The 26,183-nt window shown below is 33.1% G+C and overlaps 5 protein-coding genes across 7 annotated transcripts; 1 reads left to right on the forward strand and 4 right to left on the reverse strand.

Moving 5' to 3' along the window:
* The first annotated feature begins 424 nt into the window (after nucleotides 1-424).
* LOC119832132 (tetratricopeptide repeat protein 14 homolog) lies at nucleotides 425-10,496 on the forward strand. Its single transcript, XM_038355732.1, has 19 exons — nucleotides 425-573; nucleotides 742-1,050; nucleotides 1,431-1,507; nucleotides 1,957-2,079; nucleotides 2,215-2,435; nucleotides 3,667-3,807; nucleotides 4,200-4,876; nucleotides 5,290-5,525; nucleotides 5,743-5,912; nucleotides 6,124-6,276; nucleotides 6,361-6,435; nucleotides 6,769-6,954; nucleotides 7,050-7,140; nucleotides 7,425-7,577; nucleotides 7,757-7,983; nucleotides 8,239-8,421; nucleotides 8,772-9,005; nucleotides 9,445-9,564; nucleotides 9,995-10,496. Exons 2-19 carry the CDS (start codon nucleotides 750-752, stop codon nucleotides 10,155-10,157), a joined length of 3,531 nt encoding a protein of 1,176 aa, XP_038211660.1. The 5' UTR covers nucleotides 425-573; nucleotides 742-749; the 3' UTR covers nucleotides 10,158-10,496.
* Nucleotides 10,497-11,076: 580 nt separating this feature from the next.
* Nucleotides 11,077-12,529, reverse strand: LOC119830380 (mannose-P-dolichol utilization defect 1 protein homolog). The gene is made up of 4 exons (XM_038353381.1): nucleotides 12,201-12,529; nucleotides 11,922-12,120; nucleotides 11,603-11,807; nucleotides 11,077-11,374 (listed from the first exon to the last, which is right to left on the reverse strand). The coding sequence occupies exons 1-4, from the start codon at nucleotides 12,286-12,288 to the stop codon at nucleotides 11,123-11,125; spliced, it is 744 nt and encodes a 247-aa protein (XP_038209309.1). The 5' UTR covers nucleotides 12,289-12,529; the 3' UTR covers nucleotides 11,077-11,122.
* A 1,565-nt stretch (nucleotides 12,530-14,094) lies between these two features.
* LOC119840836 (UPF0430 protein CG31712) lies at nucleotides 14,095-17,314 on the reverse strand. Of its 3 annotated transcripts, none has more exons than XM_038367603.1 (5): nucleotides 17,046-17,313; nucleotides 16,800-16,965; nucleotides 16,505-16,705; nucleotides 15,565-15,648; nucleotides 14,095-14,401 (listed from the first exon to the last, which is right to left on the reverse strand). In XM_038367603.1, the coding sequence occupies exons 1-5, from the start codon at nucleotides 17,204-17,206 to the stop codon at nucleotides 14,240-14,242; spliced, it is 774 nt and encodes a 257-aa protein (XP_038223531.1). In that variant the 5' UTR covers nucleotides 17,207-17,313; the 3' UTR covers nucleotides 14,095-14,239. The 3 variants fall into 3 exon arrangements, 2 of the variants coding, with proteins under 2 accessions (XP_038223531.1, XP_038223541.1); XM_038367613.1 differs by having other exon boundaries at nucleotides 16,809-16,965; nucleotides 17,046-17,312; XR_005288330.1 differs by having other exon boundaries at nucleotides 14,358-14,401; nucleotides 16,035-16,705; nucleotides 17,046-17,314.
* A 708-nt stretch (nucleotides 17,315-18,022) lies between these two features.
* On the reverse strand, nucleotides 18,023-20,732 carry LOC119836315 (tubulin glycylase 3A-like). The gene is made up of 3 exons (XM_038361647.1): nucleotides 19,691-20,732; nucleotides 18,918-19,433; nucleotides 18,023-18,837 (listed from the first exon to the last, which is right to left on the reverse strand). Exons 1-3 carry the CDS (start codon nucleotides 20,730-20,732, stop codon nucleotides 18,023-18,025), a joined length of 2,373 nt encoding a protein of 790 aa, XP_038217575.1.
* Nucleotides 20,733-21,973: 1,241 nt separating this feature from the next.
* On the reverse strand, nucleotides 21,974-25,823 carry LOC119836412 (tubulin glycylase 3A-like). The gene is made up of 9 exons (XM_038361764.1): nucleotides 25,712-25,823; nucleotides 25,410-25,606; nucleotides 25,098-25,273; nucleotides 24,588-25,028; nucleotides 23,796-24,007; nucleotides 23,626-23,716; nucleotides 23,377-23,547; nucleotides 23,039-23,292; nucleotides 21,974-22,956 (listed from the first exon to the last, which is right to left on the reverse strand). Exons 1-9 carry the CDS (start codon nucleotides 25,821-25,823, stop codon nucleotides 21,974-21,976), a joined length of 2,637 nt encoding a protein of 878 aa, XP_038217692.1.
* Between the last annotated feature and the right edge of the window lie 360 nt (nucleotides 25,824-26,183).

Here is a 26,183-nt window from a genome sequence, read left to right on the forward strand (position 1 = left end):
TGTTTGATTGTTTTTTTGAACGCACAATCTCAGGAACTACTGCTCCGATTTGAAAAATTCTTTCAGTGTTAGAGCCCATGTATTGAGGAAGAATATAGGCTATATATGTACCGGGGCGGACCGCTTGTAGCAGATACGTTATCAACTTATTTTATTTTATAAGCGTCGGACGTAAAGAAATAAAAATTGTATTTTACTTGAAAATATTTTGAAGATTGAAAGAATGCTTTTTCATTCTCAAATATTGTATTATATTCAAACATAGAATATTTGTTTCATTTTAATTATGTTATATTTATAAAACACAAAGCAATTAAGAACATCAATTATCAGTAACGTTATGAAGTTATTTAGGTAGGTACCTAATGTGAAAATCGATGTAGGAATATGGCAATAATAATTTGACATTTTGAGTTTTGAACGCCATTTTGTTTGCCGCCAGCATAAAATTTAGTCGCCATTTGCAGGCGATACACGATGTGTTGTTTGAAGTGCTCTGTGGTATTTTAACGTAGAAGTGTTAATTTTTCATTTTTGTTTGTCTGGAATTAATCTTTAAATTAGCTTTTAAAGGTAATTTATAAATCATTCCACTCTTTAATAATTTAATCACAAACAAATAATTACGAAAACGGAAGTGATCAAGATGGCGGAGGATCAAACTTCGCCATAAAAATTATATAGTTACTAACTGAACAGAAAATGTTATTAATGTATCGTCTAATTTTTAATAACTTTTAGGGTTCGCGATGGAACCGTCATTGGATGCGTCCTTAGTGGCGCAATCCATAAACTATCATGGTCAGCAGTTGCAAAAAACGTGGGAGAATGAGCGAGGAGAAGATGACCTCGCTAAGATAGGTGTGGGGGCGTTAGATTTCGCCGTGTATCAATCACGACACAAGCACCTTACTTTTCAAGATCGAGGAAAGAGGCTAAAACTTCATCAATTCATTGCCAAAGAAGCTAACGCTCTGTTCGATGCTTCGTTACTGGAAGAGTCACCATCATCCTCAAGTTTAGGAGCCGATTCTATGACACCAGAAGACAGTAAGTGTTCCTTCAAAAATGTATGCTCTATTAATTTTTGACAACCTTCAAAAGTAGAGCGGTAGAGTACGCGCTTCTCAATTAGTCTAAATTTTTTTAAGTTAAAAGTAAAATAAATTCATCTGACTATTAAGTTAATGTTCGTTTATTACCAAAATACTTATCTATAAATTTCTTACATATTATATAGCTACTGTTGCAAATAATTAATTGCAGTCTGGTACATAAGTTAGTTGAATTTCCCTTATTCTTATCACTTAAATTGTGGATTAATGTAGTATACTGATGTGGTCCTGCCCTAATAAACCAAAGATCCACATAATTATTCAATGTGAAATATACAGAATCTATTTGTATGTAAAAATTATCCTTTGTTACAGATTTGTTTGCATTAATGCCACCATTTGAAACATTCCTAAATGTGGATAAGTCTGCTAGATTACGCCACTTCTTTGACGTAAGTTTTATAACTTGTTCATAAATCTACTCTTACCTCAAGCTGCAAATGTAACAAATTTTAATATTCATGATTTTTTAAGATAATTTCATATCAATGATAATATTAAATTAATTTGTAGATTTGAATGATATTGATTAAAAGTTTTATCTGAATTTTGTCGAACTTTTAAAAAATTTCTTTGCTAATGCTACAATCTATAAATGTTTGTTAGCCGACAACCATTGAAGAGCCAGAATGGGAGTCCATTTAATTCTATAGTCCATTTAAATATTAAATTTTTTAATCATTTGTGTGTTTCTCAAAGGATGCAATTTCTCTGCGTCTGTATTGATAAGGGGTTTGATGCTTCATCTCCTAAACTACCATTCCTTTAACCATTATGGGTTACAAAATAAATTGTCAGTGATATTGTCTAATGTTGTTAATACATATAAATTTTTCAACAGAATGTGAAAACAGGAGAGCTAATCATTGGAGCAGTCATCAATAGGACAGCATCTGGTATGATGTTGAAAGTTCTCTGCACTGCAGGACCCACTTCAAGATATGTAGCTGATATCAATGTTAAGGTGAATGTGAAAGTTTATTATTGCATAATATTTTGAAATATGAACATTATTTTATTGTCTCTTTTACATTCTCCATAATAAAAAATATATTACAAATTAAAATAGATTTTTACTACTTTTTCTTTTTCTGTGCAGGCATTTCTGCCAGTTGCCAATATCATACCAGCGGTGGACAAGAAAAATGTATCAAGAAACTACTTAATGAATGATACTGTCTGCTGTGAAGTCATTGAAGTTATTCCTGACACGGACAAAATGGTGTGCGGCATGAAGGGTGTCACTCGTGGGCCAGATGATCCTACCCCCAAACCACCTCTAGGCCTCCTCAGCACAGACGACTTCCCTCTTATATACAAGTATGTATAACAATCTCATTAGTGACTAATTATCAGATTCATACACTTGCAGGTTAAGAAAACACAGCTTGTACTTTATATATGTATTCAAATCTGTTTTGTGAAGATATTGGTGGAGTTAAAACAGTGATATTTTGGTTTTGTGAATGACAGTGTTGATATGACATGGACAGTGTAAAGAAGCTGGCTGCTTTCAAATAATATAATCCCTATGAACACTTATCTATCAAGTTGGAGATGGAAAATAAAGAATACCTCTGTTTTATATGTGTATCTGGAATTTGCAAACTATCATTTGAGTGATGTCTCCGTTGCTTATTTATGCAGCAAGTGTGGATATGTGTATCACCATTTTTGATCACTTTTTCAGTTTTAAAACACAATACACCAATATTAAGAATGACAATGCACCTGTTTGTATCAGTTTTCAATCTACATATTACAAGGATGTTCTCAGCCAACCTCTCCCTAGAAGTGTTTTCGATTTTCAAGTTTTTTGTTGAGGATTATTTTTTATTTAGAAATCAAATATGAAATAGTGTGGAAAAGGTCAGTACAATTGTGTAGGGTCATATTCTGTTATCTTTGAAAAGATACCTTGTTACTCTATATTAAAGCTAATGTTTAACATTGCAGCATTATATCAAACAATTGATTGGACTTTGTGTATTCAACATTGTTGGATGTTGGCGTTGTTTAATTATTATACAATTATCGGAATATAAGCCAGGCAATCAGTTTTAGCAGATGCGAGACTTTTGGACATGGATTTATATTTATCAACCAGGCTGACTCAGTTTCTTAGTACCCGAAATGGCAAATACATCAACTGTCAAAAGATACAACTCCATTATTTTAGGGTGTTTTTTTCTAGGTTTAGTACGGGTCCCAAAGATCTATCTATATCCATTGTGTTGTGACTGTAGCTGAAACATTCTGGTAATATTAACGTCACATAGTTGAGGCGACATCACCTAATCTATGATGTTATATTTGTGTGTGAAAGCAATAAAAACAAGTTAAATAACATTTTTTGAACAGCTTCATGGAACAGGTGAGGATAAGTATGTGTGACATTAAAGACTGACTGTTTTGATAGGATATTCTTGAGATTACATTAACATTTAATTCATCCAATATTGCAGTCAAAATATAATGGCACTGTCAAATCAGAGAAACATGGCATTTTTTGCTTAATTTCTCATTATTGATTGTTGTATTTTTGTGCTAGGAAAACAATGGAAATGAAGGGTGAAAGCTATGAAGCAATATTAGAGAAGAGTCCAGGCTTCAATAATCCCAACTGTATACAATATCTGTCAGAACTACTTGGAATCTCCAACATGCACTGCACAAACTTCATGTCTTTGAGGTAAATATATCATAGTTTTTAACCTAGAACTTTTGCAGGGAAGGGAACTATCTGGATCGATTTGGACCTTACTTAACTAGATTTCCGCCCGCAGCTTCGCTGGCGTGAAAAACAAAATTTTGTACTTCATTGCTTTGGATGAAGGGGCAGTATGAAATTTTTGTAGACTTTGAAGCATGTATCTCATCAACTACTTATGTTAACAATTTATTAGACATTTCTATTTTATTTTTAAGGAATTCTCCAGTGACAGCTCATTTGATTTCATATATGCAATTTTTTTGATGTCTTCAATGGAATCAACCCTAAAAATTAAAAAAAAAATGCCCTGATGTTGTCAAATCCTGCGAAAATAAAAAAAAATCTTTTAAATTTTATCTTTATTTCAACAGAGGTGGATTTCCTACAACTGAATATGCAGATGAATTAAGGCAAGCTCAAGCAAGTAAATGGGCATTCAGATCCGTTGCTGAAGGAATAGAACACTTCAAGGCTGGAAGACATTCAGAAGCATTCCAATGTCTCAATAAGGCATTAAGTATTGATCCCAGAAATGTAGAAGGCCTTGTTGCAAGAGGTGCTCTGTATGCCAACAGTGGAACATTTAAGAAGGCTATTGAAGACTTTGAAACATCATTGAAGTTGAACCCGAATCATGCCAATGCCAGAAAATACTTGGGAGAGACTTTGGTTGCTTTAGGACGAAGTTATGAAGACGAAAATAAAATTGCAGAGGCACAGAAAGCTTATGAAGACTGTCTAGCCATCATACCTTTTCATGAGGAAGCTCAAAATTCACTTGATTTCCTAAAGAGTAAAACTTCTACTACAAAACCATTGATAGAGCCTGAGGAATTGCTATTGCCTGGTTTGACTGGTGCGAAATCGTTTGAAATGAAAGAAACATTAAAACAATTGCTGCATTTAACTGAGAAGAAAGAAAAGAAGAAAAAGAAGAAGCGAGGCAAGGGTAAGAAGAAACGGTCCAGCAGCTCATCGTCATCTTCAAGTGATTCAAGCAGCTCTAGTGATTCTTCAGAATCATCATCATCATCATCAGATACTAGTGGTAAAACTGTTTTAACATGTACCTGTTTTTATTATATATTTATTTAATTATACTAGTGAAATTTATTTTAGATAAATGTTTAAAATATGAGGAACTAGAAAATCCTTTGAAAAAAGTTGAGTAGATCTGCTCTGAGAGAGTATGCCTATTTAAGACCTACATTTACTTCTGACGGTGTTAAATCACAAATACTATGTTTTAAAATTCAATAATTGTACATACTTTTAGTATATGCATTTATTTTTAGTATATTCGAATATGTTCCACTAATTACTTTAAGTATATTCAGTTGTAATTTGTCTCATCAGCTAGGTCCTATTTCACTTATCCAATCATGAATTAAACCAACTGACATCATATTTTCAATACCTTGCCGTTCATTTTGTTAAATAATTTGTAAAACCATGGTTTAGATTCCGAAGGTCCGAACCGGAAGAAAAAGCGTCGATCGCAGTCAAACAACAAGCGGCAGCGGTCGTTGTCGCCACTCAGCAAGCGTATGGCGATGCTGGGCGACGCCGACTCTGCGTCGCGCACGCACAACTCGCAGTTCAACCACCCATATGGGTATCAGCCTCCACCGCCGCCTATTGAAGAGCCAGCTGCCGCCCCCGTTAGGTCGCAAGCAGATATCGATTATGAGTTGAAGGTATACAATGACGTAAATTCAGAGAGTATGTAATGTATATTAAGCTAAAAATAATATATTTTTTTAATAACCATCCATAATCGTTAAACTTTTCCAAATTTTCGGTTAATTTATGCGCATTTTATGTGGTATAGTTTCATTTAAGTAATTATTAAAATTCTTTCAGTAAGAGCTCTAAACTGTTATTTAATGTACAATTGCATATTTACTTACATAGGTTCGCAAGTTCCTTGAAATGACCAAAGAGGATTCAGATTATGAAGAGAAGGTGCGTAACTTCCTAGAAGAAACGGCACAATATAAGCGGAATCGTAAGATGCAAGAACTTGGACAGCAGCCTCAGCCCACTGCTGACCATGAAAAGAAGAAAAAGAAAAAGAAGGACAAGTAAGTTATTTTTTTGTGTTCCTAGTGATCTAGTGTTTTATGTTTACAAATTAATGATTGTAAATAAATACTTTATAGTGAGTGCAATAATAAATAATATAATAGAAATTTAATATGCAATTTAAAAAACTTCATTTGGTTTTGAATAAGCATTCAATTTTATTTCGTACGAAGTATGTTTTGTTTATATTTTTGAAATTTATTTTTCAAGGAAAAAGAAGAAAGAGTCTAAGCGGAAACGTAAGGAACAAGAAAGAGATGAGAAGAGAAAAGCAAAATTAGCTCGCATGTCGAATAATTCAGATAATTATAGTTTACGGGAATTAGAAAATATTGGTGATAAGAAATTGAGAGATGCCATTAGGTATGTTATTATTAATAATTAAATTAACCTTAAAGTTCTGTTAGAATTTACTTAAGTTGACATTTACCTTGTTTGTTTCTACAGGAAAGAATTAAAAGGAAAATCTAAGCGAGATCTAAGTTCAGAAGGAGAATACGATAGAAAACATAGTGATAAAAGGTAACTTGAAAATTTACTGTACACATTTGTAAATTTTGGCATTATGCATCATGTAATAACAGTGTTTAGAAGTTGACACCTTGCAGGACATTTACAATCTCCATACCAGTTTATACGAAAATCAGGATTAAACAAAAACAAACTTATAGACTACACTTTTCATATTTATATTTTATTAATATTTATTAATACAAGATTTTTCACTACTATTTATTAATGCGTAAAATAATCTCATTAAATGAAGCAATTTTTACAACAAAGGAACTATTTGACATATTGCTAAATATAACAGTGATTAAACAATAACATATTTAGTATAAAATCTTTTTCTAGTCGTATTATGGATGACATGCATGGTTTGGAAGAACTGGAGTCGAAACTAAACGCTTACCATACCATGGTCGAAAAAGAAGTACTGGGGAAACGAGATAGATCCTCAATAAGTCCCATAGAGCAAGCACCACCACCACCCTTAGAAAAACCAAAATGGAAAATGACCATGGGAGCAGTTAAAGAACCGTGAGTATAAGTGGAATTGATATTATTTACATATTCCATTACATTTAAAAAATAATTACATCCTTAAATCTAATGTTTGTTATTTATAAAAACAGGGTCAAGAAGAAGGAAACACCAGTACAAAAGGGATATAAGGAGAGATATGCATTTGAAGACAGTTCTGATGATTCTCAAGAACCACCAAAAGTAAGATGAGATTAATTTATCAAATTATACAAATTTTTTTTCATCATAATATTACAGTTGTCAATAATATAGAATTTAATATACCTGTAAATTATTTTGAAATTGTATCGTTCTGACTTCTGACCACAGAACTTAACCCAAAAAAAAAAAAATACAAATTAACCAAATTTAATTAATAGTTTAAATAATTTTGTAGTAAGTTCTATTATTTAACCCATGTTGAAAAACAATTGGCCCCTATTTCCTATGACCAGTATATAAATATGTACGTTCGCTGACGTTAGGCGTCCCCCGGCGATAAGAACGTGTCGGTGCGGCGCGCGATGGCGATGAAGGAGCCGCCGCCGCTGCCGAGCGCGCCGCCGCCCAAGAGCCGCGAGCCCGACCCGCCCGGCGTCGACACGCCGCACTCGGCGCACCACTCGCACCACCCGCCGGTACGTTGCCGCGACATTCATACATATTATTATCTTATTTGAGATAATATGAAATAAAATCTATCTTATTGTCTTTGTTGAAGTTTTGAAACTTTTTTAAAGCTTTAAAACTTTTATTGAAAGCGCAAATAATGTTAAGATAGTTTTCTACTATTTACTAATCCTTATATTTTCTGCAGATGGTTCGCAAAGGCAACATAGTATTGGACAAATTTGGTTCATTCCGGCTAGCCAAGGAGGGTGAAACGCCCGTGTCGGTTGGCGAACAGCGGCCGGAGCAGTTTGTGACGCGAATCAAACCACCTTCCCCCACGTCCCGCCGCCCGCGCTCCCCGCCATCGCCTAGACGGCGTAGTGGATCCAATTCTTCAGATGATAGACGGTCCCCGAAACGATCACGCAGCCGGTATGTTTTTATATTGAATCGATTTAAGTTAATATATGCTGATATATGAAATTTAATCTTGGTAATTATTGATTATTAATTTGTATATAATAGAAGAGTGAAGAGTTGAAAAACATGATCATAATATGAGAAGTATTCAAACTATAGTTTATTTTTATTATCTATAAACATGTGTGGATATTTGTTACTCAATCACACCTAAAGTTTTTTCTCGTCGACGTACAGACACTATGTAACATGATAATATTATTGCAGGTCGCGTCCGCGCAAGTACCGCTCGCGTTCCGGCTCGCGCTCCCGCTCTGGCTCGAGCGCAAGCGGCTCACTGGCGTCGCGCCGCCGCCGCTCCGGCTCACCGCGCTCGCGCTCGCGCTCCGACGCGAGCCGCTCCTATTATTCGAGGAGTCGATCACGCTCCCGTTCTGGCTCTAGAGAGAGGTTAGCAGCTACGAGTTTAAATTATTTGTGTTGTTTATAGGCTTTTAGATTTGATGAACAAAAATGTGATCTAATGTGATTTTTTTTTCATTACATGTTATTACTAGACAAAATAACAGGTAATTTAGTTTTACTGTCAATTAACGTGAGTTTACAGTTTATGGAAAAGTAATTCAATGAAGTGTAAAATATAAATGTCAAAAACTGTTTATTTCCTCACCTTTTATAAATTCGACTCATTAAAGATATTGAGCATAGTAAGTTACACACTGAATGTGACTGTGCAATACCACTGTCTATTATTGTTGTATTACAAATTGAGATTGTATAAGTAACGTTTACACGCGCAGGTTCCGGCGTTTCAACCGGCGCGGCAACTGGCGCGGGCGCGGTGGGTACGAGCGCGGCACGTACTACCGGCCGCGCTTCAACGCGTACAACGGCGGCGGGCGCGGCCGCGGCCGCGGCGACTTCCGGCGCGACGACGGCCGCCGCTTCCAGCACGAGTGGCGCGACAACCGCTCACGTGGCGGTCGCCCCTTCCGCCCGAGGCGCGGAGGCGGCGGACGCGGTCGACCCTTCAGGTAAATACAAACAAATGTATAATTCATTAAATTCAAGTAACATCGTTAATTTTGTAGGTACTAAAATATATACTTTTTATTATCTTTAAAATTTAATTAATCATGTCATATTTGAAGTATTTTATCATTATACCAAGTATTTTGGTGCATAGTTTTCCATACATTGATTGCCATTCTGGTAGCAATCAAAGTATCGATGCCGAGAATTTAGCATATGTATTAGGTTCTTTATTAATTGCTAGAAATAACCATACATTCTTTTCAAATATGGTCTATATAAAGACTATTTCTAATAGTACTGTAAATCCCCTAGGACACAGCTTAACAAATCATAGCCTGAAAAATAGGAAAGTAATTAAGCCAACACTCAAGTTGGCAACATTGATAATTCGAGTAAGAAGAAAACAAAACACTAAAAACTCTTCTTGATTCTTCCCAGGGGTGGCTTCCGCGACTTCCGCGACCGTCGCGGCGGGCGCTACTCGCGCTCGCGCAGCCCAGACCGCACGCGCCGCTCGCGCTCCTACAGCCCCGAGCGGAGGGACAAGGACAGGGACAGGTATGGATTTGAATCTTGTTCATATAAAAACCTATAAAGATTAAAATATTGTGTCGAACTTTCATAACTTTCCAAGAAAATGATTAATGCAATTGTACCTCTTGACCCTATATTTATATTCATAACAGCTTCTCCTTGACCACCAAGTTGTCTGGAAGAGATTGTTGCCTTAGCGATAAGCCGCCTGTTGCGCTCTTGAATGTGTATAATATTGTGTATATTCTTTTACATTTTTTATCATTTGGTGCACAATAAAGTGTTTTTGTTTGTTTATTTAATGCAAAACCCAGTTCAATTCAAAAACTTTTTACATGGCGTTGTTTTAATTTTTATCTTTTTTTATAAACTTAATTTGCAAAAAAGATACTACTCAGTTTAAAGTTTTTTTTTATAGTTTTCTATAACAAAGTAAATGTATATTTTACTACAGCTACTCCCGCTACTCTGAACGGGGCAGCCACCGCAGCGAAGGCGAGTATGAAGAAGAAAGATACGTGGACAGAAAGGAGTATGACGGAAAGTGGGCGGACGGCAATGAGCCGGAAAGAAATCACACTGAAGAACAACCTGAAGCACCTCCACCAAAAGAATAGATATGTAACGGCGTAGATAATATACTTAACAGTATATATGGTCTGGTTAAACAATTAGCTTAAAAATGTAATGATTTAGATGTTCTCTGTATTTAGAACATAAATTGCTTTACTAAGCACATTTGCCTTTAGAATAGTAAGATTCATTTAGCCATATGTAAATATAAAAGGTATTATTATACAATTTTTACTGCTTGAATAATATTGTAATGATTTTGTTTCAAGTTTGGCATAATTGATTATTCGCTTAAAATATTGCTAACAGATATTCGTTCATTCCATTCGAAATTTTAAATATTGTGGTTTTCAAGCACATGATCTAATAAATACTAAAAAAGCCAATTTATTTTATTTTTGAATCCTAAAACCTTAAACCATACCCGAAACCGATCAACAAATATATACATCCTGTAATTTATACAATAATTATAAAGCTATAGAGTTGGATTGAACGCGCTGGTCTATAACTACTGGTTCGAAGTGAAAAATGGTTTGTGTTGGATTGTCCAAAACAGAAATAATTTTATTTCACTAGCATCAAGCAAGCAATGGATAAACTGCTTAATAAAAATCGATGCTAACGAAAATGCATAGGTACCAATCAAAACTAATACTTTTCCAATGTGGAAATAGTTTCGTGTTAAAAGTCAAAATTACTAAACAGGTTACAATGACTAAAAGCAACCTATATCACCCTCGCAACTCCTCAATTATCTTCCACTTGAAAAATGTCTTCAATTCGTCGCACCATTTCGCCGTGGAAGAAACAGAACTCGCATTTATAATATTGGTAAAGTTTGTCCACTTTATTTATATAAACAATCTATAGAATCATATATATTACCCGTTTACCAAATTTTTCTCCCCCAAATGAATTGCGACAAGAGTGTTAAATAAATGGCAAAATAAAAGAAAAACATTAATAAATAAGATTATTTATTGTTCCACTTATAAAAATCCACAGTCTATGTGCGCTTCTTCTTTTTGTTCTTATTTTTTGTTGATTTTGTATTAACATTCCAATACCAGAATAATTGGAAGACTAATGCAGCATTTGCTATGGTTGAGACACAGTATGTGACAATGATAATCATATCGCCCGTCTCTTGGATAGATGTGAATATCCTTGCAATGCTTCCAGCAAATAGAAGGAAACATGTTACTGCTGACAACTGGCCAGTGCTGCCATTTTTGTAATTAGTGACTACTTGAATTGCCTGAAAATACACAGGGTTAACTTTTATATCTTTGTATATTTGTAACATTTTCATGCCAAAAACCACTGGACCGATTTTTAAAAATCCTTTTACCATTAGAAAGCTGCAACTTCACCATACATAGGATAAGTGTATGGGTCGAACAGCTAGTATTTAAAAATATATATAAAATTTTCATGAAAATGAAAAAAAAATTAATTATCAGAATATGTACATACAGTACATTACCTTAGCTATAAAAATTATAGGCACATTCACAGCCTGCATTGTCCATAACACATTTAAAGGAGTGTACCCACTGACTAGCACAGACACTATGGCCGGGTATGTAGACAAGAAGATAGCAGCCTGTGTTGGAGATCCACTATAATGCAACACAAGGGCAGCTATAGTTGCTGTTTGAATTGCAAGAAATGTTCCTTCACCCCATGCACTGCAACAAATATTAAAAAAAAAATTAAACAATCATGTTGAAAATACATTCATTATGTCACAGTCTAATTGAAATTTGAAAATGACTGCTTTTCTAAATAATTATGTTACTCACCTAAAAGGAAAGTTCATAACATAACTGTACGTGAAGTTGGCAGTTATGGCAAAGAGTTCCAAGTATACTCCAAAAATATTTATTCCCTCAGCACTCTTACTGCCAAGGATTTTTAATATTTGTGGTACTTTCACCAATATTGATCCAGCAATAATGCCGATACCAAGACCTGTACTTAGCGAACTTTTAAAACAGGGAACTGAAAATAAATAGCTCACATCACTGACGAACTATGTGTTATATAAATTATGATAACAAATTATTAGTACAGTATCTCACCATCAAAAAAGTTGTATTTTGTAAAGTACTCATCAAAACACTTTTTAGTTAAAACAGACACCAATAAACCTTTTATAAAATCCCCCATATTGAGAATATCTTTTACAACTACGAGGTATATTTCTAAGGCTAACGTTTTCAATCTTTACCCTATGATTTACCAAGTTTTTAAAGTTTCTGTCCTATGAAAAATACATATCACTTAGGTATAACAAAAAAAAAATTATATTCAAATGAACATTGTATAGCAGGAAAAATGTAATTTGTATTTTGTAATGGTTTAGACCGATTTGACATTACTATGATACGTAAAGGCAACGTCACAGTCATAGAGTAATTGTATACATCTGTATAGTATATTAATATGGAATGAATAGATAACGTCAGATCGGAAACCAATACTTGCAACATTAAAAATAGGGCTGAACCTGGATTGTTAACCTGCTTGAAATAAAAACACAATACAAATGGTTATTTTCTGGTCACTCTCGGATAAGTAACTCAGTCTAGTTGATCGCGGTCTAGTAATAGTTTTTAATTACAATTTGTAATTGTTTTCGTAATATTAATTTTACAACATAGCATTTTTCCTTCATTAATTATTTTACAGCACAATAGACGAATGTGTTTATTCGTTCTAATTTCACCGTAGATACAGAATGAAGGTGTACTCATATATATTTTATCTACTGTAGCAGCCCTAAAAAAGAGGCTGACGTGTAGCTTCATTGTATAATTGGACTCGCAATTTACATTCGGTGTTACCCAATACCCACAAAGTATACTAGTACACAGATTAAGTAGTTACAGTATTACCCTTTGACGAAAACCTTCATTACTATTTTATGTTTAAATAATTCACCAATGACTAGCGGCAATTACATACAGGTACTCAACATACTTACAAGTGATTAAACCTGAAATAATTATGTTAACCATGGGCGAAATTCCTCTTAACATATTATAATAAATAATATTGCAGAGGAATAAGGTGGAAAAGGAAAGCGTGGTAATGTGGCATAAAATTTATTGAAAAAAAGTCCCTTACAAGTGGTGATTGCTAGACAATATAAAATTACATAAAGCATTAGATTTTTTAAACTATTATCATTTCAAGTTTTTGTATTGCTTTTGAAAAAGAAAATATACTTACACATACTTAAATTTAATACTTAAGTGAACCAGTTAATAGTTATGTACAGCAGCTTTATATTGTTACAATTTCATATCGTATTCTTTTGTGGTATTTAAATATTTAAAATATTGAATGTGCTTAGACATTGCTTTATTTAAGCAAATCTTATTTTACTGTATATGTATATATTACTATTGGGAAGCACACAACTATTATTTCTTAGGCAATAAGGTTTTCGATATCAGAAGAAGCATGCAATAATGATGCTAATTTAAAGATCCTCATTATTATTATTTTTATATGAAACTCTATTTCATTCAACACCTGTTGAATAAAACTGTTCTTAAATGACCAATGTGTAATATGAAAATATAAGAGAAAATACATTTCTAAATTTCTATTTAACACTATATGAACAATATTGAGCTGAAAATATGACTCCAGTACAAGGGATCAAAACAAATTTAAATTTCCAAATTAGATATTTTTAAAAACACAAAGTATTTTGTTTTTACATAATTGACCATCAACTTTGGGAGTTTAAAGGCCTAGATTCAGCTTACAAACCGCTTAAACAATTCTTTATAGATAGCAATGTAAAGAAAATAGGTAGGACTAGACCACCAGTGACATAATATTATCAAAATTAGAAATTTTTGTTCAAAATGTCTAAATAAATTTATAATTTACACATACTATTGTACATTTTACTGATGACAAAATTAACAAATCTTCAATTTTATGAACCTACAACAAACACTACCTTAACATATATTTACAGTTATCCATAGCAATAATGGTGAAGAAAACAAACCATTGCAAACTATTGTTGCCAGTTTACGAGTATAAATGCGCGGAAAACTAACTGGAAAGTATCTGAATAAGTTAAACAAACACACACCTATCAAAGTGGTTTTAATGAAAACGATAATTTCGGTCTCGAGTTATTTTTGCCTAATATTTTCTTTTGTTCCTCTTTTACTCTTTTCTCTTGTTCTTTCTTCAATTTTTGTCTTTCTTCATCCATTTTTCGCTGTTCTTCTATCATTGCTAGCCTTTCTTCAGCCTGTGCAAGTAAAAATATATTTATGTTACAAAAATGATGAACATTATTTACAGCTATTTTACATGGACAATGAAATAAAAAATATATGATGAGCAAATACATTTACTTTACTTTTAAATATGTAAATTTCAATTCAAGTACAAGTAAAAACAGAGTACATGAGTACCATGACATTGTCAAGACAATTTCGACTTTTATTATGAGATCAAAGATGTTGTACTACTGTGTAATTTTTCTTAACACTTTGGTATGATTATGACTAATTTGAAAAACACTAATAATAATTTGTATGTATTTTGTTGTCTAATAAAAATACAGTATAGTATTAAAGAGTGATGGAAGTGAAACATCTGTTGTAGATTAATTATGGTATTCCCTGTTTTCCTACCATTTGTTATATTATACAAGATTATTAGTTTTATTCATAATACTTTATTTTCACTCGTTTTTGTTTTTAATTACATATGTGCAATTTAAAAACAAAAACAAGTGAAAATTGTCTGTACATGAATATATAAGGCCGCCTTATTGCTAAACAGCAATCTCTGCCAGACAGCCTTGCACAGAAAAATATAAAACTTGATAATTGAAGAAAAATTTACCATCCTTTTCATTGAAAATACCCTTGTATATATTGACTATATTGTGACAAGGAATAAAACCAGTTTTTATAATGACTTCCTCATTGTGCTAAATACAGATGACTGGTATAAACAAAACCAAAACACAATATTTAATGATGTTGTAGTTATTCATGGTCTTTTAAAATGCATTCATTATGTGTTTTGTCAGAATTCATTAATGGAATCATTTTTAAACCAAAATTATGAGGACCGATGGGATTTTGAGACAATTTTATCAAAGTAAACCTTTTTTAACCCTAGCCTATACACATATTTGATCAAAGGCATCTATTCTCTTACTGCTTTCCAAACTTTTACTGTAATTTACTGACAAAACAGAGTGATTAATGATGAACATATAAACTGAAAAGGCTCTCACATATAAAGATTATATAAGAAATACATTGCCAAGAAAATGTTTTTTACATTAATGTTTTAAACATGAATGTGAAACAACTATATTTTCAAAATTGAATAAATAAATGTCACACATTTATTTACTTAAATATGATTGAACATTTTAATAGAGCAGTTACTCACCAACTTGCGTTGTGCTTCTTCTATCTTTCTATTATTTTCAGCCATGATATCCTCCAACTCTTTCCTTTTACGTTCCTCTTCAGCCTGTATAATAAAAAGATCATGTTATTACATATACATGGACCATTACCTGGTTGTTACAAATTGTATTATGTTCACTACCGTATTATGAGATGCCTAACACATTTGTCGTGTATTTATTATATTGCATAGTTCTCTATATTCTTCTTAAGAGTTCTTATGAAACATTTCTGAAAAGCCTATTTTCATTATATCAAAAGTATACAAATAATTTTCCTTTATAAATAAAATACAGTGTGTACATAACAATATTTTTCTGTACAAATGAACATGTTTACAATAACAATATATTTAACTCAATCATAGCTAGCAGAGAGTAACTTGATTTACATAATCCTTAGTAGCATGAAACAAAAAATTGTTATACAAAAAATAGATTCAAAAAATACCTTCGGCTTCAGGGGCTGATCCTCAAGCAGCAACTCCGTAAAAATTCTTACAGCTTCACGTCTTGCACAGTCTTCCGACCTGACTTATAGACTACGTGACTGCCAAGGACAGTCAAGCGAACAATTTTAAAATGCTAGCCGAAAGCCTTAATGGCATTCTTATAGTATAATAACAAGTCTATTTTGGTGAGTGCAAATGATATGCATGTTAATTGGATATATACATAGTCTTAACAAGTGACAATTTTTTAAGTTCTTGTAAACTCGAACTACACCTGACTGGACCTTTAACAGATATGATCGAAAGAATTCGATTATTAGTGTTGCAGAATATATTTGTATATAACACAAGGATGTATACTTATATGTTTGGGCTGCAAGAGCAAGATTGATTTAGCAGATGTCACATGTAACAGCAATTTTGGGTTGATTGCTTTTACATATGACTGATAGATGATAGTGGTAGTTACCTGTCTGGCCATTTCCTCCCGTTTCTGTTGTTCCCGCTGTTTCTCCAGTTCTTGCATCATTTCTTGTTCCATTTTTTGCTTTGCCTCTTCGACTCTTTTTGCCACTTCCCTTTCTATTTCGTCTTTTCTTTTTTCTAATTCCTCTTCTACTCTTTTCTTCACAAGAAGTTCAATTCTTTTCGCAGCTTCTTCTTCAACAACCTTTATAACATATTATTGTTTAGTGCATTTGTTTTACAAATCGAAATACAGAGCTAATAAATAGAAAATAATAGCAAAAGCTACCAATTATTACCATGATTACCTTTTGTTCCGCTTCCCTAACACGTCTTTGTCTCTCCATTTCGGCTAGACGGTCAACTTCATCCATTTTACTACGGCCTTTTGACTTTTTTCTACCCCGGCTGCCATCGTAAGATCCGCCAGTACTTGAAGACGATGAAACAGAATGCGACCTTTTCCTGAAAATAATCGAGAAGCCCGTGATTTATCGGTTACTGTAATTAAAAAACTAAGTACATCTATGGGATGAAGTAATTACCGTGATTTAGAACTTCGTTCTCTTGATTTTTCGGCATGTTTTGTACTTCTACTACGCGATGAGGATCTGTCTTTGGATCGACTTTTCTTCCTTGAATGTTTACTACTTTTATGATGACGACGAGGGGATTTACTTCTTGATCTTGATCGACCCATTGTCATGCGGTAATTATAATATTAGTCCTAATAACATAAAACTACACCAAAGCAAGACGCACTCCGCCTTACAAAATTGGACGTTTTAATAAACGATAGGATACAGATAAAAAATAGAAGCATAAAATTTTATGACTACACAGACATAGAAAAGCAAGCAGTATTTTTAAAACGGCAACATTTCTATTACGTTTTATTATTGCTTTAATACTAGAACTTCTTCTAACTTTAGTGCTACCCTTGTGTATGCGGTGGTGCTACCTATACTAAATTAATTGTTAGCATTATTCAATGTGGATGCATACATTTTAATTAACATTTCTAGGTTCCTTTACTTGGTAAATGATTATGAAGTTGTAATTTCTTATGAAACTTAGGGCGCGTTTCCTATGTCGTGACGATTAATTGGTCTTTGGTCGACTAAAGGTTTGTAGTTATTCCTATAAAAGCGCCCGTTTGTCATCGTTGTAAGCAAAATATTTCATCATTGGGATATCGTAACTTTCTGTTCCGCCTAAATAATGGTCAAATCACAAGAACTTTTAAGGGGGATAATAAAGGATATGGAAAGGATTGCTGAAGGGAATAAAGAAATGCTGGCTAACATATTACATTTTAGATAATAATAATAATAATAATGGATTAAAATAAACAGCAAATATTTATTAATAAATATAAGTAAATATCTACCTTTATTCAAAAAACAAATTTAAACATGGTAATGATATAAAAAAATCGTTTATGTCTATTGTTTTATTGTAATGGTACCCATATTCATATAGGTATTCTGTAATTAGAGGTAGCATCGATAGAAAGAAAAAATTACGATTCTGCTTCATACTCTTTTTCTTTCTCCTTAATAAATGTTATTATTTTTGATGCCGCTAAAAACATACTATCATTTTTATGACAATTAGCTGGGATTAATTCACTGTTTGGTAAATACGACACATAATTCAATTCATTATTTTTATTGTCACATAATGGTTTCTCAGAATCAATTAATGTTTTCTTTTTTTCTGATAAAATATCATTAAAACTTGCTTTTCCCAGAGGCCCATCATCTAATTTACTGAAACTAAATGATTGCTTTATTTCTGTTTTACGATAGTGGTTAAGGAATGTTATTAGATCCGTAACACTACAAACATTCTGAATAGCATATTTCGAATGATTGGAGCTAGAGTTAGAAAGTGAACAATCTGTTGCTGGGATATTCTTTGAAGATAAAGTTTTATCGGAATTAACATCTTCAATTATTTCTGATCTGTCGCTTTGTCTTTCCGGGCTGGGACTCATTTCATTTTCTGAAAGAGTACTATGTGTACAAGAGTCATTACTTTCCTTTGAGTTATCATAATTAGTGTCTTCTGGTTGTTTCATTACTGTCTCCGTACCATGTAAACGCTTAAGTTTATTTAGTACGGCACGAATATTATATTCTGTCCCCATATCCATGTCATCATAAGATTCTTGTATTTCAACATTACCTTTATAGAAATAATCATAAGGTAATGAATAGCCTTGTACGGTCAAATCAGTTGTATTGCCGTATTTCGGTAGTGTCATAGGTTGTCGATAAATACATTCAAATTTTCCCGTTGAAGCTTTATGATTATTTGCATAATCTATAACAACTGTAGAGTAAAAAATAAACTGTATTTGCACATTTTAAATAATTTACTTATCACAAAAAATACATTATTAATGATTATACCTTTTATTATATCGGATACAACAGCTGGACAAATTTTTCCGGTTACTTGAGTAGTACTATTGAGATCGGGACATGAATTTATTTCTATCAACCACGGTTTGTATTCTTTGTCCAAAATAAAATCACACCCGTACAATTCAAATCGATTTTTGCAGACTGACAAAGTGTCTTGGCAACTTAACATTATTCCAATTATAGATTTTTTCATTCCTGGGTAAATGATATTATCCCAAACTTTATCCTTTCCAATATTATCTAAATAGTTTTTGTACTTCTCTAAATCCCACATATTATTCGAAGGAAGTTCGGAATGTCTCCCTTTGCAATTTGTATATCTTCTCTGTACAGCATTGTTCGTCAAATGGATTGATTCATGGTAATTTTTCAGACTATACTTTTGTGAACTGAATTTTAAATAACAGTCTTTGTACATCCAAACGATTAAAGGATACGTACTGGTGACTAAGTAATATTGTCTGATATCAAATTTTGTATCATGAATTAAAAGTGGCTCTTCTGAAAAGGTTAATATAAATGCATAAATAACACTGTTTGTCTATTGGAACTTTTCAACACGCCTAAACCGTGGAACCGATTAGGATGAAATTTGGTACCTATAGAGATGGTTTGAGACCCGAGAAAAGACACGGTTTTATTCCGGAAATCCTAACGAAACTTTTACTTTGTGTACGCGGGCGTAGCCTTGAGTGGATAGCTAGATTTTTATAAACGAGACATTAACAGAGAACAAAATTGTAGTAAGTAATTCTTACCAATGTATTTTTGAATAACATGTTTTGCACTTGCTTTATTCAATAAATTTGTGATAACACCTAATTTTGATGCCATTCGTATACCTCTTCCTCTTGAACAATGTGCAGGTTTAATTATCCAAATATTGTGACATCCTTCACAACTTAATTGAGGTCTGTATCTATGTATTTCTTTCAATAAAAATTTAGCATAGCATAGATATAACGGTAACTTTTCATACTTATCTTTTCGAAATATTTCGTCTTTAGCAATTATACAATAGTATTTTTTTAAAAATGAATTCCATTGTTCTTCAGTTATTAAGTTTAAGTCCCGATCAATGTCTTTATGTTGTTTACGTAACAAATACTCTTTGCACCTTTTTAAAGCAAACACGATAACATTCATAGAAATTTCGCCATCATCAATAAATACTGGTCTGTTATTCGCCACCATTGAGAGTACCCACTTCAACAGACTAGTACAGGCAGTAATTTTGTAATCTTTAATAAAACCCTCTATTTCGCCAGGTTCGGGTATATTATACGATCTAGGACCATTAACTTCTGCAATGTCTTCAATATAGAACCAGTAATTTCTTTTCATTGAAGAGCATAATCCTTGTTTAGAAGTCCACATAGCATCAATTTCTAATTTATTGATAATGGTATTGTAATCCTTAGTCATATCTATTGTTGTATCTCTTCGATCATCACGAGTGCGCCAAACAAAATTGGGATTGCATTTTTCAACAAAGTTTGAAAGAAGCAACCGTTCAAGCTCACTTTGTATATCCGTTTTATTGGAAAATGTGCCACGCCGTAATTTTGTTAGATTCATTCGATTTGGAGGCAACTTTTCCAGCCACCCACGATCAAGTAGAGCTTTTCGAACGGGACTACATTTCCCTTGGATGGAGAATATTTTAGCTTCTCGTATTGCTTCAGCTGCTTTTGTTTTTAGATTTGCGTATTTCATAGATTTTGCTTCACATGTGCAAATTACGTAACTTTTCTCCTTTGGAGAGAGCCCTGTGTGAGAAATTAATTGATTTTTCTCCATTCGTTTTATCTTGCTATACCCAAATGTATGAAAAGGAGTATAAATTCGTTTGACGCCAACTTTGTCATAAAATTTCTGAAATTATTAGCAGATAAGAGATATTATAAAGATACATAAATCCTCATTATCCTATCCTAATACTACTAATCCTAGTTCTAAGTACCTAGACTTATAAACGGGAAAGTTTAGGTTGGATGTTTGTTTGTGACTCTTTCACATGAAAACCACTGAATAGAAATAAATGATGCTTGGTAGTGACGTAGTTTTGTGATGTACCTAAATAACACACAAGCTTTAGAAATACTTGCTTATAACATCGGGTTCGACCGCGGGTGAAACCGTGCGGCACAGCTAGTTGTCAATTCGAAATAATGATAAAGAATGTGAAGTTTCATTATCGAGTGTTCTCTTACTTTAACTAGACTCGTCCTGGAAGCACAGGCAGCATTTTCAATTGTCAATAATCGTGTAGGCCCTTTAGGAACTGATTTAATTTTCGTTATTTTCTAAAAATAAACTTATAGATATTTAATATGTTTTATGATGATATACGGTGTAAAAGTTTATAAAAACATTATTCGCTCACTTTTTTTCTTTTTGTATATTTCTTTTTTCCAGTTGGCATTTTGCTAATGGCTTTTTATTCATCCCCAAAAGTTAGGTAAATAATTTCTGAAGCTAATAAAAAATAAAGATTATTCTTTAATACTATCTCAATCAACGGCATGTGGAAGCAGGTAATCATTGGCAAGTACAATTCATAATTTTGTTCCTTTCTAAAACCATATCGGTCTACATACATCTTTTGTTCTATAAAAAAATGTTCATATATTTAATTACGAATAATGAAGAACGTAATAATAATACCTTAACTTTGTTCCTAATCATTATTTTTATAGCATCTTTTCAATTTAAATAATTTTGATTAATACGGTTATTGTGATGAAATTTCTAAATTAGACAATGATATGACAATGATCGTCACTTTCTTTCAAGAAAACGAGTTTATTGCCAGTGTGAAACTAAGGTACCTACCTATACGAAAACAACTACGAAAAGGATTTGAATGGGATATATATAACTAGGAATGGATAAATAAAATAGATTGAATTAAATAATGAATACTATATTTTTCTTAAATTAGGTAGAATTTGTATCTCATAACATGTTTTAAAATTTAGAAGCTTTGTAACAAATTTAAAACTACAACGAGTGCCTATTAAGCGTATAGTATTGAGATTTCAGTAAATATTTTTATTATTTTTTTTAAACAACGAATCGTCTTCTTCGATTAGAGGAGAGTCGATAACCCTGTATGGTGCGTAAATAGATGTATAGCTTTTTGAAAACGTTATGGATTTTTGTTTTGATTTATTTTCTTCACGTATTTTACTTATACTTCTACCGATAGCACTTAATTTTTTGATTGGATTCATATCGTTGGCAAAACTACGTGAACATGATGGTTCTAGAATTTGTTTTGTATTTCTGTGTGTGATACTTGATTTTGTTTGTCGTATTGAAGCAACTACCTCGTTTCTATCAGAAATTTTGTTTTGTACAGAAATTGTAGATCGAAGAATACTTGCAGTTTCTCGTTCCCATTCAATAGGATCTATGTAGCAACGTTTGTTACCAACCGACCTATCAGTCTTTGGTTTCTCCGATTTTTTTGCTGACTCGGTACGGTATTTACTAACGTGGTTAGGTATTTGGTTATCTTCAGGTCGACAGCATGAATGGGGCTTCACGCGTCGTTTAGATTCTATGTTTCTTTCTCGTGTTCCTCGATGAGTCCTAAAAGAGACGGCAGATGTTTTACGCTTTTTTGAACCGTTTTTTAAACTGATATTTGATTTCATGGCAGTGACAGCTTGGCGTACCGTGAGCGAATCCTTTGGACCTACTAAAATACCATCTTTATTAGTTGGTAAAGCATCGTAGGGATTAAGCCACGTCAAAAAATCTGTTATTATGGGACCACTGTATTCAGCTGGAACCGGTTGATCTACATCTAACGTTATATCGCCTACTGGTATTGGAGGAGAAAAAGGTGTAACACTTTTTTGCTCAAACTTCTTGTCTTTTGTCTTTTTCAAGAGCCTTTTTCCGTTAATACATAATTGCAAACCAAGATACGCTGGAGCTTTTGGTATAACTTGTCGATAAACTAATTCAAAGGTTCCCGTATCGGCCTCTGGATTAGAACGTCGATCTAGAACCACTGAAACGAGAAGTCACATTTATTATGCTTCTACAATTTTCTTTATGTTCTACTTTTAAGGTATGTATTTAAATTCTCATACCTTTTACAACATCCTCGAGACATTGCGGACATAACCTTGCAGTTACTGATGTAGTGGGTGCTAAATCTGGACTAGAATTAATTTCAATGAGCCAGGGAGTGAAATCTTCTGTTAACATAAAATCAGCTCCATATAATTCAAAACTGTTCTGCCTTTTGTCCATTGATTCTTGGCACGCTAACATAGCACCAATCAGGCATTGTTTAATACCAGGGTAGATTTTAGTGTCCCACATTTCATATTTACCTATCTGTCTTCAAAAATTAAATAAACAATTATAATCGTGTGAATATTTTAAATAAATAGTGATATGTTTCTATTAAATATATAATGTTTACCTTAGATATGCTTTAAATGTGTGGCAGTCCCACATATTTTCATCGGGCAAAGCTTTATCGCGTTCACCAGTGTTTTTATATTTTGTCTGTATTGCATTGTTCGTTAGATGTACTGATTCATGATAATTTGACAAACTGAATATTTGTGAACTGAATCTTAAATAACTGTCTCTGCAAAACAAAAAATCCATGTATACTTCTTAGTAATATACGATGAAATAATTAAAAAAAACTTCACGACATTCTTACTTGTACACCCAAATTGTGAGTGGCTGACAATTTGTTATCAAAAACCACTGTCGTATGTCGAATTTTGTTTCATAAATAACCAAAGGATTTTCTAAAAGAAGGGAACAATATTTTATTTGGAAAACTTAGTATTGAATCTCAAATAACTTTTACGACGAAGCGAATATTACCAATATATTTTTGAACGACATATCTAGTCTTCTGCGCAGGAACATTTATGAGACCAATTATATCTTTAATGTTATTCATTAACTGTATGCCTTTCCCACGACATTTATTGCCAGGTTTCACTATCCAGATATTGAGAACTCCATCGATATCCATCTGGGGCCAAAATTTTACCATTGTACCTAATGTTTTAGATGCTTTGCGCTCTAATTGCCTGCAAATCATTAAGTTTAATTTTTATTTTTGATACTTGATTACCATTAATTGCTATTTGTAGCAAGAATTTGAAATACTAGAGACATTCTTTCCTTATTTTCCACATTCCATTGATTTAAAATTGTATGAACGGAACGTGAGGTTGAAAAATGTTGGTTAAGTTGTTATCATACTATAATCAACATCCATGGATTGTCCCTACATATCTACACATAAAATAGAAACACTAGAAGAAATTTGAGAAATTCGTGATTAGATTAGCGATCTTAGCTATAACTAGAATAAAGCAAAAATCATGGGCTGAAATCGAGTCACTCGCTCAAATATTTTTTTGCATTGTTTTTCAGTTTTTTCAAACAAAAATGCTGTTCAGTTACTTTTTATTGGCATATCTACTGACATTTTTAACTCAAATTTAATATTTACATTCCAATAAACAAGCGCACAAACTACATAGCGTGTTATCATAATTGTTTTTAATGACGCACGATTAGTGATCTCATCACGATATAATTTGATTATTATCAAGAATGTTTTTGTTACAGAAATTTGCATCTTTATGGAAAACACAAACATACCGTATGTTTACATTTTTGTCTTCAGAAAAATTTGAATTTTCGTGTACCAGGAGATAATGGTGCGTGAGGAATTGGTCCCATTCATGTTCCCAAACGTGCGGTGATTGATCTTCTGTGTCATCAATATCTTTATGTGTAAAGAATGTAACATATTCGTTGAGTCTCGAGATTGCAAATTCTATAGAACTAAAGGGGACCTTTCCATGAGCTGATATTAATCCTTGGTCACCCTTCGCTTGAAGACTGTTGGAAAGCCACTTAAGGACACTGATGCAGGCTGTGATTCTAAAGTCATCGATAAATTCTTCTAGACTATCAGAATTGTAAATATTGTAGCAGCGAGGAAACCGCGTTAGTGCTACTCCTGGATCCGTATACCAATGCATTTGCGTCAGCGAAGACGTTAAACCTTCTTTGGTGGTGAATATCGATCTACAGAATCTGAAATATATGTATAAGATAAATGCTATAATTAAAATATTTTATTTCATACCCCGATGACTTTTATACCTGCTTATAATAACTTCTTTGTTACTTAGCAACCAATCGTATTTATCTCGCTTGGTTGTCCAAAGAAAATCAACTGAATGGTGTTCCATAAATTTATATAAAATCATTCTCTCTACTTTCGTCAACTCTTTTCCAGTTACTTTTCTAACATCGACATTTGCTGGTGGATGACGAACCTGCACATAAATATTTTGCAATATGATTTTGATAATTGCTCAACAAATACGAAGGTTTCTTAATCCAGGGAAAAAAGAACTTGGAAAGTAATGTATGTATAAATTTAAAATTTCGACACATGATTAGCTTGATTACCTTGTGAGATTCGTATTTCTCAATCCAACCTCTTTCAAGCAGTGCTCGCCGGACAGCAGGAAACCCTCCACCTTTTATCATGAATACTTTACGCTCTCTCATAGCCGTATCCGCAATCTTCTTTAACTCATTCCATCTTTCTGGACTCACCCAACTTTTATACTCCTTTAACTGTTCTAAAGAGGAAGTTGTTTCCACTGAAATAGGACAATTGTTATTCGTATTTTAATTATGACTAAGTGTGAGTGAGATTCCTAAACAAATCATCATACTATCAAACTTAAATTGAAGACGGAACAAACCTGGACCATGATCAGATTTCGATAGAGATACAGCACTAGTTGGTCGCAATTCTTTTTTTGCTATACTATCCTTATGTAGCTTAGAGTCAGAGACGCTCTCTTCCAAATCCATAGTTACAGCCATGAGAAACGCTTGTATCTTATATGTATTCTGGAAAAATATTTATTGATTATAGGAGTCATCGTTAAAATTTATTTCATCGGGACGTCTGTGCAGTACACCTGATGATAAGGAACTAACTTTATATCCGATCAGATTGACAGTGCAATAACCTAGTTTATTTAACCTACATCAGGAGTTCCTTCCTAGTATGGGGGCATTCGTACTCATCACAGGCTGGCACTGTGTTAATGACGTCAAAAACATACGTCCTTCGCGGAGCGTGCAAAATGTATACGGAAATTAGTAAAACGAATAAATTACTCTCACCGGTTTTAGAATGTATCTGGTACGGTGATTAGAAAACTGGGT

Source organism: Zerene cesonia, chromosome 1, assembly GCF_012273895.1.
Source record: "Zerene cesonia ecotype Mississippi chromosome 1, Zerene_cesonia_1.1, whole genome shotgun sequence".
Taxonomy (NCBI): domain Eukaryota; kingdom Metazoa; phylum Arthropoda; class Insecta; order Lepidoptera; family Pieridae; genus Zerene; species Zerene cesonia.